Source organism: Fusarium mangiferae, assembly GCF_900044065.1.
Source record: "Fusarium mangiferae strain MRC7560 genome assembly, contig: FMAN_scaffold010, whole genome shotgun sequence".
Classification (NCBI taxonomy): domain Eukaryota; kingdom Fungi; phylum Ascomycota; class Sordariomycetes; order Hypocreales; family Nectriaceae; genus Fusarium; species Fusarium mangiferae.
Window position 1 is genome coordinate 1,576,426 of NW_024573930.1, and position 15,205 is coordinate 1,591,630.

Sequence of the window (15,205 nt, forward strand, 5' to 3'; positions counted from 1 at the left end):
GGGGTCTGAACTGAACAACAACTGCCAGAGCGTACGTGGTTCTCCTCCCTCTCCCCATATTGTTGTACATCGATGCAGTCTCAGCTTTGTTTTGATTCATCTCGTGTTGAATCAGAAGACATCAGGCATTGATTGTGTGCCATCGACAACCGCGGATAGGAACATCTCGTACTGCTTGTGTGCAAGTGGATATAACGACAACTAGTTTTGGACTCCCAGCTACTCCATAAATGACGGCCATTAGCCAGTTTCGATGTATTGCCAGTCTTCCATACATTTTTGCTAGCCGTGGCATCTTTGCCTAGGCGCCATGGTTGTCATGACCAAAACTAGGGGTAACCGAGAGGGGCCAGATTTTTGGCTCGGGGCATTTTTAGCCATTGGGCCAGAGTTGGTCTGACAAAACGGTCGCAACTAGGCCCAACACAGACTCGCTTACTACAGTCAAGGCCAAGTGACCTGTCACCAAATATAAATTTCCCTAAGCTTGAATCTCCCCGAACATAGTCAGTCGGGATCAGAATCAGTGGACGGCCATCCAGCCAGGAGAACATTTCCCGAGATGATTAGCAGAACTACGCCCTGAGTTTTGGCAAGTTATAGCATGCATAGACTGAGCCCCCATTGCAATATAACTACGCGATCCTCTTCTGTTGTATGGCATGAGAGGTCAGTACGTCAATTCGACGTAATAATCGAGCTTTATTATTATTAGACGAGATTCCAGAAGCAGTCTGCTGTGCCACACCTTGAGCTAAAATCGTGATCAAAGGTATTGCAGCCAATACACTCTCCATACATAGCACAACTTTGTCTCGTTTGTGTGTGTTGAGACTGTGCAAACGATTCTCCGTCTTTATCGAGCTTGCATGGTCGTACTGTGACTTTCTGGGGTGATAATGAGGAGCGGCCGCTCGGAGGAGGAGTGCCGATGTAGAGGCACGACAACGATGTAGAAAATTAGTGACGGCGGCGGCGGCGGCGTAAAACATCCTTGGAACCGGAGATTTAATCATGGCCGCAGACGTCGACAAGATGTGATAATATGCACTGGTGCCCATAAGCAACATGGCTCATCCGGTATGCCATGCGCATGCCATGCTTGGCCCGCTTGAGCGACAAGGGTGTATATTTGCCTGGGCCGCCATCACCACAAATCAAGCTCAGCGATTAAAGATCTAGCGCTCAACGAGACGGAAAATTTGTCTGCGTAAGTGTCCACGATGGTACTGTTGCATCCACTAGATAGCACGGATTGCTCCTTTGCCTGAGTGCGCAGTGCAGCCAGATGTATTCCTGCGCAATACCTACCTGATAGAACTCGGAGTGGTCGGTGGGATCGCACTAGCCAGTAGTCAGCCGTTTATTAAAGGCTGCAGTAGTCGACGGCAACCAGGCAACGTCATGAAAACTTGATTAAACACCAAACCACACAACTCGAGTCAGGTTGGAAGCGACTCTATGCAACACCTGGAAAGGCAGACATGGTACCGAGAAGACCAGATGACTGAGGCAGCCAGGTTCGGATGTTTATCTTCGTTGTAGCTAATTGAAATGAAGCCCCGCCCAGAGATTCCTAACCTGACACCATGCGCCTTGCAGTGACAGCCGCATAGTGGGGGAGGGGGACGAAATCTGCTAGTAGAGGGAGCCTGAAGAGCTGCTCGCACTCTGAAGATGATGTGAAGCCAGAGTGAGCATGTTTGGAAAAGCCGGCTCTGAATTATTGATAGGCAAGTGCATCTGGATCATTTGTGAAGGCCTATACAAATCATCGAAGCGTCTACTCCGTACCTTTGAGTAGAACACCTGCGTAGCAGCTTATACATCGTAGTGAGATCTGAGTGTCCCTCGTTACGGGCCGGGCTGCCACCCTAGCCTCCTCATCAACTCGGGATGTTCCTAATAGCACTGGCTTGGAGTTGGAACCTGCGATGCGTCATCAACGATCCCCTGGATCATGTGCTCGGTTGCAGAACAAAAGGATGCCCCCACAAGATAGTGGGAGCCGGCGGCGTATCGTCTTGTGTTGCCCAACATGTTGTGATCCGGTGAGCGAGTCTCGAGTCGAAAACGTAGTGTTGAAGAACCAGAGGACAGGGATAATACGTGGTACAACTGACTGGGGCTAAACCTTGCACCCTGATACCAGATCTCACGGCATTGCGCCTGTATTTCTCGGCATGCTGTAACGTCAGTATTTAGATGCACTATTTATTGGGAGGCAAAATAAGGTAAGAACAATGTTTGTAGCTACACATGAAGAGATCGCGATATCAAACAAAGGTTAGGAAAAGTTAATCGGCGCTGGCCATGGTTGGGGTTGAGCTGGCTTAGTAGGAAGGTTCCTTCCAATCTAAGTTGGAGGTAAGCACGACCTCGAAAAGTGACTGGGTAAGGTAGGTAGCTGCCATGGATGCAATTACCTGTTGTAGAGAACAATGACAAGGCCCCGTGTCAACCAGAAGGCACTTTCCTCAAATAGGCCATGTCACTTGATTCCTGTCTACAGGCTTCATCAAGGGAAAGAGGCGAACAAGGTATGAGTGAGGCCTCTAGGTACATGTCACGACGATATCACAAAACTTACAAGCTACAATCTACCAGTGTCTGCCATGAGAATTGTGACGTATGTACTGACGAAGAGATATCTACACCAAATCTTCTATTTCAGGGATCAAGACCACCCACCACAGTACAACCAAAGCACTTAGGTAGCTAGTGCCTAGCGCCTAGCGCCTAGCACCTGGCACCTGGCACCCTGGCCATGTCATGTTCCTGTGAGAATCCAGCCACTTTTTCCTCGTCTTCCGCGCCGCCCGTCGCTGTCGCTATGTCTGGCTAGATTCGCGATACTAGCCTAGGGGCTAGGTGTCCCATGCCCCAGGGTTCGATATTCCAGGCCACTGGGGGGCTCGTTCGAGGGCTGATGGACGTTGAACGTTGCCGGCCGGAACAATAAAGCTAAACTCGTCTGAGCCAATATCGCTTGGATCGCCATCACCCCAATCCCCAAACGGAGCTCTACCCTTCTCCTATCACGGTGATACAGCACCTAGTGGGTTAATAGAGCGTCAACTATGTTCAAGACAAGCCTCACAAGATACTAATAAGCGAGGCATGGAGCGGAAAACTCCCGACCTCCATTTTGTGCAGGCCCAACCCGCATTTCATCTTGCTTGGCCACTGTTTCTTGCATCACCATCTATTACTTGGCCCCCGTTCTCAGGAAACCCTGGCTGCAACCTCGGCCCTGCACCCCTGAGTTTTGTCCGTGGCCCAGTATCAGGACAGCAGGGCTCTGTGTGTATCTCAGTTGGTTCCTATTGCAGTCGCAGGCATCATGAATGACCTCGTTAATTCGGAGCACCGGCCGAACAATCGCTGCCGATTTTCACAACGTGGCTTTGCCTTCAGTTTGAACACTACCTATACTGGAGACCCTAAGTCCACCAAGAGTATCCGTACCAGTCATGAACGCCAACAACGTGACCCAAAGCCACCACTAACACACACACCCTGAAGGGATAGTGTAATTAACACCCCCATATTGCGGCCAACCCGTAAAACTTGCGAGTCTTGGAGCTTTCGGTACCTGAATTCGTCCCTATCAATCATGTTTATTATGGACAGAGGACAAGTTTGTGAGCCAGTCGCATGCGAGCTCCACCTTGGCCTTCCTGTGCACATCCGCGTGCAATGCACCTAATGAATCGGCCTCCAACAATGGACCAGCTGATACTACATTGTATTTGCACAACTGATACACGATGCACAACGTCGACGTTGAATGTCTATTCAGCGGCGGACAGATCAGATCTACTAGTAATGAGGTTGACATCTGGATTCTCTTGGGGTCTGAAGCTCCCAGCCACGAGCGATGTGAAGGGTACGATCCATTATTAACTACAACTCAGCCCACTTGTTGTGGCCCATGGGCTATCAATTGGCCAATGCCTCTCTGTCCTCACTGAACTTCTTTCGACTGGCCACTCACCCTGTCCAAATGGTTCCTGAGAGTCTATCATTCTTTGAGCTTCCACAAATGACTTCGTAGTGGCTTATCTTGGTCGTGAGCTGTGGTGTTTCCGGCTTTCCTGGACAAAGTATGTCATGGGTTTCGACAAAAAATGCTTTCAAGTTCCGTAATCATTCGCATGCTGCTCAATAACCAACAATTAAACAATGTCCATACCCTATTTGAACTCTGTAGTTTGGCTGACTACCGTGATCCTTGGCCACGAACTCACATATGTCAATCGTGTGTCCTTCTTGACTTACACCTTTGTAGGGTTACCAAGCAAGTTGGCACTAAGGTGCTGGTTGGGTCAGGTTTGCTGGGTTCTCAGGGTTTTCCCTGTCGCACCCCTCCCCCTCGGCCGGGCGTTGAGCACTTCGACAAGCTTCATAACGGGCCACCAAGACTATCTCCACAAGCCCTGAAGTTTACACTCAGGGCCCTAGTCTAGCTGGCTTGCTTAGGCTGGGCTGGGCTTCCCATTGCGCGGGCCCTTACTTAGGAAAAGACGAGACTTCAGTATCGTACCAGGTCAAGTTTGTCAACACCTGCATTTACATTTGCATCTCTGTCTTTCGTCTGAGTCTTAGTTTTGGTCTCAGGCGTAGGCTTCTGTTTTGGACTCAACATTCTCTACTTCATCCTTGTCCCTGCTTTCTCCTGGTTCAGGTACAGATACAGATACAGAACTTACTACTGCTTCAATAGACATGCTCGTTGCTTGTCTTTGTTGCCCTTCTCTCTCAATTCCGTCCTTTCGGGACGGCCGATATCTAACCCAGCCAGTCGGCGTGAGCCCGACTTGACTACGGCGGTTCTCTCACTCCATTCAGCATCTTCCCTCGACCGCCCTTGTTCATCTTGATCTTGCCTTACACCCCCGCTATCAAAACTGAAGAGCACCCTCCGCCGATTAACAAGAACCTCTCACTAGGTGCTCAGCGAGAAGTAAAGGCTGGAAGGTTGTAGCTAATATTGCTTCTGCTTGTTCACACTATTACATCGCCTATACCACTACTTCCAGCTGATAGAACGCCCCAATCACCATCACGTATCCTGTCTTATTGCTTCCGCGCCAAATCTCTCACCTTGGTGATCTTCTGGCGCATATTGCAAAGACCAAGGGAGGCGGAGAATTCTCGTTATGGAAATCTACCGGAACCCTTGATTGACTTAGCAGCCACTCTAAAATCCGAACCAGGGTCCTACTGCCCTGTCACCAACCCTGATCCATCCAAGCTGCATCTCAGTCGCGCTGCCACTCAGAGAGAAGGTTTTATTGCATACATAGTCTCACAAAACCCAAGCGTAGGCCACCGAACAGTCTCCGTCCACAGCCCGATCACCTGTGTTCATGGCCTCCCGGCCAGCAAGGGGCCCGAATATACTTACTTACCCGCTCTACCTCACCCGGTTCCGCCTCTCAGGTTCCGGCCCTGAGTATCTGCGGTTGGCCGCTTCCGTCTCGACCTCCCAACTGCACGGCTTGACGCTGTATCACCAGGACCTCTCCAAGATCGCATCTTTGTAGTATCACGGTGCAGCATCTCGTCTCACGCCTCCTCGCCTTGGCACTCGCTTGTCGCTTCTTTGATCCCTGACTCGCTACCGTTGGAGTGTTCCTTCACAACCGTCAGCCCAGCATCCCGAATGCCCTTGATAACTTCTGCTCCTCTGCCACCTCAGCTCCGCAGATCTTAGAAGCGGGGCACATCTCCATCAAGATCAGCTTCAACGACCTTCCAACTCGCAACTCGAAAGAAGGGGTTGTCGGACTGGTAAGAAGCTGCTGAATTTGCACCTGGAGCTTAACAAGAGATACCTCTTTGTCCAGGTCAGCTGGATATTGACCGGTGGCCATTGACGACAACTGGAAGTTAGCCCAGATCAAATCCGATTGTATCGCAAAAACAGACCAAGACGACAAACCCAGAGTCTATCTTTGTTGTTTCTAGCTCAGGGTTGGAGTTACTGTCTGTCCAGCCACTAATCCTGTAGCAACTTTGCCCTCATGGTCATCAAGGGATCCGTCTCCGATTCAGCTTCCGTCCCGCTCGGCCAACGCCGCGGCATCTCAGACCTGGCGCAAATTGCCTTAGACCTGGCCTGGGTATCCGAGAGCGCAGAGCAAGACTCTTTTGCTCGATACCGAGCATATCCCTCTCCACCCATGTCAGGATCTCCGCCCCTCCCCTCGAAGCAGCCCCAAGACGCTGGGGATCGAGGGCAAGCACCAGTGGGATATTCAGCTTCTAGCCAGACCGATACTTACTGGGGCAACTCAAATCAACAATTACCGACTGATCACCGAGGACCTGCCAACATGCAGACCACGCTTCCCAGATTATTCCAACCAGGCCCCCCAGACGCACCACCGTTTTCATATCGAAGGACAGAAGAGACCGTACCTCGACCTGTTTCGTACATCCAACCAGGGGGGCCATCTATGCCCCAGTCATCTGGTTATATTCCTCCCGGAATTCCTGGGGCACCTTCGTCTTACACGTCGTCTGTCCGCCCGTCAGTGATTGAGAATCAGCCTATGACTTCCCCGAAATCGCAGCGGAAAACGAAAGGTCATGTGGCCTCCGCATGCGTCCCTTGTAAACGAGCGCATCTTCGGTAAATGGTCCTCTATGTGTCCATATGAACTAGCTGTACTAACTCGTGATTAGCTGTGATGGTATGTTTTCGAAAACCTATTCCTTTACGTTATGCTGTGAAATCCCTTTCCTTGCTCGAGAATCCTCCAAGATTGGGAGACGATGCCAACCTGGCCAGTCCATGGCCGGGTCTCTACACACTGGACTTCGTATCATAGGAAAAAGACGACCTGATTAAATGCATGTTGTGTCTCTTGTCGATGCCTCGAATATGGCCACGCGGAATGCACACATCGATATACGCTTCTGATATGACTCCGCAAAGGCAAGGAGCGCTAATGCATCAATAGCACAACGTCCATGTTCGAGATGTATCACGAATGGGAAGGAAGAATCATGCGTCGATGTTCAACACAAGAAGCGAGGACGACCGCGACTAAGAGACGATCGTGAAACTCGCTATGATCCATCCAGATTTCCTCATCCGCAAGATACTACGGCGAGGCGACCATTGAGCATATACCCTTCGGGCGTTCCAATGGGACCTGGGTAAGGCGGATGACGTGGCGTCCTGGCATCTTGTCGAAATGCTAATGATTTGATAATAGGGAACATATGAACCCGAGATATCTTGAGCGAGGGCCCAACATGGACGCTCCCACTTTCCCACCCCCCCTATCGGCCGGGCCTCGAGGAGCAGACCCTGTTGCTTTCTTGAACATGAAGATGGATTTTGCGAAGGCATCGCCAACTTTTATGGAAGCTGTAGGCCATGTGGAACTCCAGGGACAGAATTTGGGGGATGTCGTTATTCCTGCGGAAAGGGAGAAAGTTGCGTCGATTAGAAGTCAACTGATCGAAGAGCAAACACGAAAGGAGCCGAACTATTTACCACCAATCCTTTCTCGACTCGACCATATCATCCAGGGACTTGGCTTTGGCGCAGAGGATATCGGACGCTTCCAACTCGACCGAAATGAATACCTAACTTTCAGAGCTGCTGATGGACAACCGAGACAGTATCCCGTTCGACTCGGGCTCGAGAAGGAGGGCTCGATCTACGTCGTTGTCATGGTCCTGAGCTTACCAACCCGGCATGCGTACCCTTTACCTTCTTCGCCGGCCACCAGAGAGGCTTCGCATGCGTATGGTTCTCAGCCGCCAACTCCACAGTCTCTTTACAGGACACCGGTGCCACCAGGGCCACCCTTTGATATGCCCAGAGGTCGATTCAGCGAAGTCCCACTGGTATCTCGACCGGCTGCTGTTCCCCCAACACAGTTGCCAGCCGCCATAAATCCTGGAGTTGCTGGCGGGGCGGGGTCAACTTCGTATGCTGCATCACCAAGTCATGCAGAGTATGGAGGACCTCCATCATATAATGTTCCCCGAAGCGAACTGCCCCCTGCGAGCGTGTATCGACCTCAAGCAGCTTTTCAGCTTCCACCAATTCGAGCCCAGCCAGGGCCAGAGCAGCCTCGGCCACGGACACGCGAGGAAAGGCCCAACCGAGTTGATATTGGCGGTCTGATCGACAAACCCGATGACCCTGAGCGGCGGCGATAAGCGTTGTTGATATTTGCATGGATGGAAGTTGGATCATGTGGAGCGTCCAGATACATGGCTTGTTTGATTTTTGTTGGTTTGATTTTAGTGCGGCGGGAATTTGTGTCTACCGAGACGCCACATGTACTATAATCCTCTTGTTATGATTGTGTCTTGTGTATCGTTACGTGTATGAGAGCGAGAAAGGAGGGTGAATACGGCCTGTTGGTGTCGCTGAAGCATCTGTGCATTTACAGCCGGCGGCGTTAGGTTGGGGAGAGCGACAACAGTTTTGCAATGTCAAATATATCCATATATACAGTTTGATTCAGCTAGGCTGATCTTTGTTGTTAGACAGCTTTGTATGAGCAGAGAATTGGGGGTTAGTTGAGTCTGAAGGCGTTATGGGTATGGACGTGAAAGAACGGGCAAACGAGGCCAGTGATGCGTTGTGGTGGGACTAGACATGGAATAAGGCCGGCGGCACGTCTTGCCTGGGCTTGGGCTTGAGGAATGAGGCTCGGCAGAGCAGAGGAGAGTGAGCGAGTCAGATTATGCAAGAGGAAAAGAAGAGGATGTGAATACCGGACGATACAATGAGTAATAGCACGTGTTTGGTAACACAGACGGGACAGACCTAAGCGTGCAGTGGCAGTACCTACCTATGTGTTACAATGCGTGCGGCGCTGAGGTGATGTGACAAGGACAATGACAAGGACAAGGCAGGCCAGAGAAGGGAAGGGTCTTTATTAAAGGCCAATGAGAGGTGAGTGCAACGGATATGTGCAGTGCAATTCGGATATACACAGAATCATGGATCCAATAGAAAGGATGCGATGTGCGAGTCAATACCCGAATCTGGCTCTGTTGAAGTGCGATTCGCAGGGGGTTCCCGGGGGGCGTGTGCGTTCAAAGAGACCTATTCCGTATGTCTCGATGTATCCAATGTTAAGGACGGGATGGATGGTCCGGGACTGCAAATCATATGTACTAACATAACAAGTACCTTGCCTAAATTTTTAAAATTAAAATATTCTCCGAGTCTCCGTTAGTTCATCTGCATCTGCATCTGCATCCGCATCTGCCTACCGGCCAACCCCCGTAAGGTATCCGTCCGCGCATGGAACGTTACGGCAGTTGGGGAGACGGCAGACGGGAGAAGGAGTGGGCACTCCCGCTTAGGGAGACTCGGAGGAAGACCCGTCGCCCCGTGTACATAGTAGTATCGAAATGAATGAGCTGCTGAGCTGAGCTGTGGCGGTGCTTGACGATGATGTCACGGGGAGGGAGAGAGGATCTTTGCTTATATAGATGCAGAGGTTATGTTATAGTATAGTATGGCTTGTGCTCCGTACAATTAAGGACTCGAACCCGTTTTTGAATTCTTCTATATTCCAATTTGACCAGGTTTATCAATTCGACGTGCATACCATATTGTAATAAGAACCGATACTTGAAAGAGGAGAAGAGCAATATCAGATAAAACTCTGGAAAGAAATAAAAAAGAAATACAATATTGCTGCACACTTTGTCTCGCGACTATTCTTCTTGTATCCGACTCGCTGCCTCTCGACCCCGACATGCCCTTTCTTCTTCTTCTTCTTCTTCTTCTTCTTCTTCTTTTTCGACTGCATGTAACGTTATAGGTAGTTACTCAGTTCAAATTCGACAAGTTGGGCAGACCATGGGCCATTTGATGGCCGAGTTTTTGACCAGCTTCCCATTCAGCACCAAGTTCGGCTGCAAGGGGGTCGTTCCCATTGGCGACACCCGTAGTTGAGCCCGAGAGATGAAAGTAGCCGAAGGCGTTCTTGTCGCGGTCTCCGGATGCGGTGCGTCCCGGAAGTGGAGATCCGGGCCGGAGGCTACAGCTGGAGCAGCGATTTGATGCGGAGGAGCTGGAGCGTGATGATCCTCCATGACTAGAGCCTGAGCAGAGACAGCTAGAAAAGATGACTTATCAGTAGGTGGACAATATTGAAGGATCGTTTTGAAACACACCTTTTGGATGACAGTGTCTTTGAGTTTGAGTTTGAGCTTGAGCTTGGGAGTGAGTCGGCTGCCATCTTGAATGGTTGGGACGTGTGCCGAAGGATCTGAGGTCGGGTTCTTGTTGCAGGGTACAGTGTCGATCTCTAAGTGGAATGGGATGGGCCAACAGAGATTGAATCGAGGATGTGAAGGATGGAAATGGAAGATATTGACGGAGATTTTATAGAGGTCACTCTGGAGCAGTACAAGGATAGATCTTATGAAATAAATCTTGGGAGTGGTAGATGGAACAAACCATCTCTTTTATGGGGTTTGGCTCTTGATATATGCAAACCATGGGCGGACCATCTGCCTCTTATCTACCTAGGTAGCCTCCACTGGCACAAGTAGGTAATGCTGAATGAATGAATGACCCGTTTCAAGCTCTTTAGTCTAAGAAAATGGGAAAAAAACCTAGCATTGGGCTGACTGTTTGGCTTCTGCACACGATGAGGTGCGTGGTACCTTGCATTCGTAGTGCGCAATTTTGCAGCACACAAAGAGAGAGTGTGTGCCGGGCTGTGCACATTGTCTGTCTTGGGTTGTTCCTCAGGTTATTCAGCAACACCACCATCCGCTGAAAGAGCCTAGGTAGGTACTAAGGTATCCAAGGCTTACAATGAGGCAATGCAGCGGCTTGGAGGTGCCACAGAAAGGTATTTCTCTTGCTTTCCGTGGGCTATAGAGGAGCAACGGATTCACAATCTAGGCGGATGCATTGCGTGCCTGCATCTGCAACGCTGGATCTTAGACACAAACATTATGTGAATTGCACTGCGACTTGGCGCAAAACACCAGTGGCAAACAATTATGCATCAGGTGAGAGAACATACAAACAAGACCTTGCTATGAGTTCTCTTCCCTCTTGTCCCTTTCCACGGGCGTTGGTCCGCATCATTATCACCCATCATCCATGCCTACGCGTTCAGGCAGCCGTTCAGATCTTCACGCTCAAGAGTCCTGAAATAAGTCCTAACATGTCCCGATTCGGACGAGAGATGCAGCCAAATCGTCAAATGGATACGCATGTTTCAGTCAAGAAAGTCGTTAGCAACAGCCACCAACGCTTCCATGAGGTGGCTACATTTGCAGTGCATTCAAGAAAGCGCCCGGCTACTTGATGATTGGAGGTTGAAAGTGAAAGAAGACTTATGGAAGCACAGCCAGTTCGTCAAGACAAGGCGTCCAAGACGGCAGGGGGCCGGCCATGAAAATCCTCAACAAACCAAACCTGACGTCAAATACCGTAAAAAACAACCTTGTTTAGATTTGTCATGAAAAATAAAAGAAGAACCAACGACTTTTTGACAGCATCTACACCCTTCGTCATGAGAGAGAGGCTGTGTTACCAAGAGCGCATATGCGCAATACGCCTTTGGACTACAAGGAGAATTTTGATGAATCACGAGCCCATTCTTGCTTACACAAAACGCTACCTACAACAACCTAACTACCTGATCCTGTAAGGCTGGTGGCACAATCGAGAGATGATGCAAGAGAACGGTTCAGGCACATGAACCCCTTGCTCTAGTTTCCTCACTCAATTTACAGTCGGAGCCCTCACCAGGATCCAACCATGATGCTTCAGCTGTATCTAAATATGTGCAACTTTGCTGCATTGCTGACTGCATTTGTGTCGCTTGCGATCCGCCTTACGCGTGGCGGCGAGAGCTGACGCAGCGTGGAGATAGAGAAAATTCACGCTCGTTTATCATTTATCATTTTTTTTTTTCTGTCTTTCTCGTTGTTGCCTTTTTTTTAACGTCCTAGGCGCCGAATAAAGTTGAGTCACTGACCGAGGCGCCCCCAATACTTCTTTCATCCCAACTTGGTTCGATGCAGCTGGAGCTTTTCGGGCTGTGATCAAGGCGAATTTGAATCCTTGTTGGCATTGGATGTCCATAATTTGTTTTTTTTTTTAAAGTGGTGAACACTACAAATCCTTTTCGAAGTGCATCCTGCCTGCCTTGAAGTCGAGATGCTGAATTGCATTCTGAGAAGATATCCATTTGGATGGAAGGTGCACCTTCGAGTTGTAATGTAGTCACGTGGCCGAGCTCATCCGCGCATTGCCTATCAATGAGGCCTGCTAACAACCTGTCATTGACGGCCTGTCCTTGTCTCGCATGAACCGCTCCCTTTTCTCCTTTTTCCAACGTATCGGATTCAAAGCAGGCTCTTCCCCGGGATAGGCTATCATCTCGTATGGTCAATCCGAAGCGCCACGGGAAACGTAGATATGGGACGACACGCCCGAGAAACGAAATGAGAGAAGAGGAAATATCAAGCAACTTGTGCATGACCTACAACGTCTGTCGCCCGACCCATTCGCATTGAACTACCCCTAGAAGAATTCTTGGTACCACCTCACTGGCTGGTTCTTGTGCCCTGGCGCAACAATTCGGCAGCCATAGCTAGAAATGGCAACAGACGCGGATGTTGATATGGGAGGTGCTCCAACAGCCTCTGATGACATTCTAAATGTTCCCCCAAGCGGAACGAAAAGAAACGCCGGTGGGCAGCCTATTGAAAATTTACCCGCAAAAAGTGATGCGCCTCGCAGGATCAGGGTAAGCAAACTTGATGAGGCTGTTTCTTCAACGCCGTATGCATAACCTGGCTCGCCCGCTAACATGACTGCAGGCACTTGACCCAAACGTGGTGAACAAAATTGCTGCTGGTGAAATTATTGTGGCTCCTGTTCATGCTCTCAAGGAACTCATCGAGAATGCGGTTGATGCTGGTGCGACCTCTCTGGATGTCCTCGCCAAGGACGGAGGTCTCAAGCTGCTCCAGATAACGGACAATGGTTGTGGTATCCAGGTAATAAAATGACCACCCATATGCATATCCTCAAAACTTACTATTGTAACAGAAAGAAGACTTGGCCATTCTTTGTGAGCGTCACACGACATCTAAAATCACCAGCTTTGAAGATCTGGCAGCCATTGCGACATATGGCTTCAGGGGCGAGGCTCTTGCCAGTATCAGCCACATCGCCCATCTCTCCGTGACCACCAAGACGAAAGACTCAGACTTGGCATGGAGGGCCCATTACCTTGATGGGAAGCTTGCTCCGACAAAGCCTGGCCAGTCCGCAGAGCCCAAAGGTGTTGCAGGTCGTCCTGGGACACAAATCACAGTGGAAGACCTATTCTATAATATACCAACTCGAAGAAGAGCCTTTCGTTCGCCGGCTGATGAGTTCAACAAGATCATCGATATGGTCGGTCGGTACGCTGTGCACTGCAAAGGCGTTGGATTCGCTTGCAAGAAGGCAGGCGAAGCCTCCACAAATCTATCGATACAAACTCAGGCAACTGTCATTGATCGCATTCGTCAAATCCACGGTAGCGCCGTGGCTAACGAGCTTTTGGAATTCTCAGTCGCTGAAGACCGTTGGGGTTTCAAAGCTGAGGGTTTCACAACCAACGCAAATTACTCCGTCAAAAAGACAACACTTCTGCTATTCATCAACCATCGATGTGTAGAATCAACCCACATAAAGAAGGCAATCGAGCAAACCTATGCTAATTTCTTGCCTAAGAACGGCCATCCATTCATCTACCTTAGTCTTGAAATCGAACCAGCACGGGTGGATGTCAACGTTCATCCAACAAAGAGAGAGGTTCACTTTCTCAACGAAGATGAGATAATTCAATCTATATGTGACCATATTGAGTCTAAACTTGCGGCAGTGGATACAAGCCGGACGTTCATGACACAGACTCTTCTTCCTGGTGCAAAAGTGATCGATTCCACCCCACAAATAGAAAGTGACGGCACGCCGAGTCGAAGAACTCCGGCATCAAAGAAGCGAAGATACTCGAATGACCTAGTGAGGACGGATACAACTGAGCGGAAGATTACATCCATGTTTGCCCGAGCTGGCCCAAGCGAGTCGACTGGCTCTATGGACCGCACAGCGGATACAAGTGCTGCCCCTGAAGCTCAGGAATACGAGATAGTCGACCGCGAACTGGTGCAATGCCGACTGAACAGCGTGAAAAAGTTGAGAGATGAAGTCAGGGAAAATATACACCACGATCTGACCGAGATATTTTCCAACCATACTTTTGTCGGTATCGTGGATGAGCAAAGACGGCTGGCAGCAATCCAAGGCGACGTCAAACTGTATCTGATCGATTACGGCCGAACTTGCTACGAGTATTTCTACCAACTGGCCCTTACAGATTTTGGTAATTTTGGTGCCATCAAGTTCAACCCGTCATTGGACCTTCGCGAGCTACTTCAAGGCGCAGCCCAAATGGAGAAGTTATCTATAGCCTCGCCGGAGGATGATTTCGAAGTCGAAACCTTGGTAGACCGGGTGGCGGATCAGCTCATTGAGCGTCGCGAGATGCTTCTTGAGTACTTCTCTCTCGAGATATCACCTGCTGGCGAACTAGTTTCATTACCACTCCTATTGAAGGGATACACACCACCTCTCGTTAAACTCCCTCGTTTCCTCCTCCGCCTTGGCCCTAACGTTGACTGGACTGAGGAGAAGGCCTGCTTTGACTCTTTCATACGGGAACTAGCCACCTTTTACGTCCCAGAACAATTGCCAAGTTTGCCTGGTGACGCAGACAGTATTCGTGAGGAGGATATCCCAGAAGAGTTGCGGGCAAGGCGGCAACATATCAGACACGCTATTGAGCATGTCTTCTTTCCAGCATTTAAAGCGAGATTGGTAGCGACCAAGTCGCTGATGGAAGATGGAGTTCTGGAGGTTGCAAATCTGAAAGGCCTCTATCGGGTTTTTGAGCGGTGTTAAGAGAGGCCAGTTTGTTCTAGATGTGGGATATAGTGGTGGTATGTCATTTCGGGACTGCTAAGATTTTGAGATCAATATTTTTTGGGGCTTTGGTGCAAGGTACTGGGACCAATCTAAAGGCACCAAGGACATATTCAGTACAATAACAGTTCAAAGATTCACATGGGACGTATGGTAGGTACCATGGGCAAAGAAATGGAGGTAAATCAGAAATGGATCAAATGTCTATAG

General features: G+C 49.7%; 3 protein-coding genes across 3 annotated transcripts; 2 read left to right on the forward strand and 1 right to left on the reverse strand.

Annotated features, from left to right (window-relative positions):
* Window positions 1-6,029: 6,029 nt before the first annotated feature.
* FMAN_02612 (uncharacterized protein) lies at window positions 6,030-8,187 on the forward strand (the record flags this gene model as incomplete). Its single annotated transcript, XM_041820196.1, has 4 exons — window positions 6,030-6,640; window positions 6,694-6,701; window positions 6,972-7,170; window positions 7,230-8,187. The coding sequence occupies 4 exons, from the start codon at window positions 6,030-6,032 to the stop codon at window positions 8,185-8,187; spliced, it is 1,776 nt and encodes a 591-aa protein (XP_041686100.1).
* A 1,633-nt stretch (window positions 8,188-9,820) lies between these two features.
* FMAN_02613 (uncharacterized protein) lies at window positions 9,821-10,232 on the reverse strand (the record flags this gene model as incomplete). Its single annotated transcript, XM_041820197.1, has 2 exons — window positions 9,821-10,109; window positions 10,168-10,232. The coding sequence occupies 2 exons, from the start codon at window positions 10,230-10,232 to the stop codon at window positions 9,821-9,823; spliced, it is 354 nt and encodes a 117-aa protein (XP_041686101.1).
* Window positions 10,233-12,617: 2,385 nt separating this feature from the next.
* FMAN_02614 (uncharacterized protein) lies at window positions 12,618-14,974 on the forward strand (the record flags this gene model as incomplete). The annotated part of the gene is made up of 3 exons (XM_041820198.1): window positions 12,618-12,767; window positions 12,841-13,020; window positions 13,073-14,974. The coding sequence occupies 3 exons, from the start codon at window positions 12,618-12,620 to the stop codon at window positions 14,972-14,974; spliced, it is 2,232 nt and encodes a 743-aa protein (XP_041686102.1).
* Window positions 14,975-15,205: the final 231 nt, after the last annotated feature.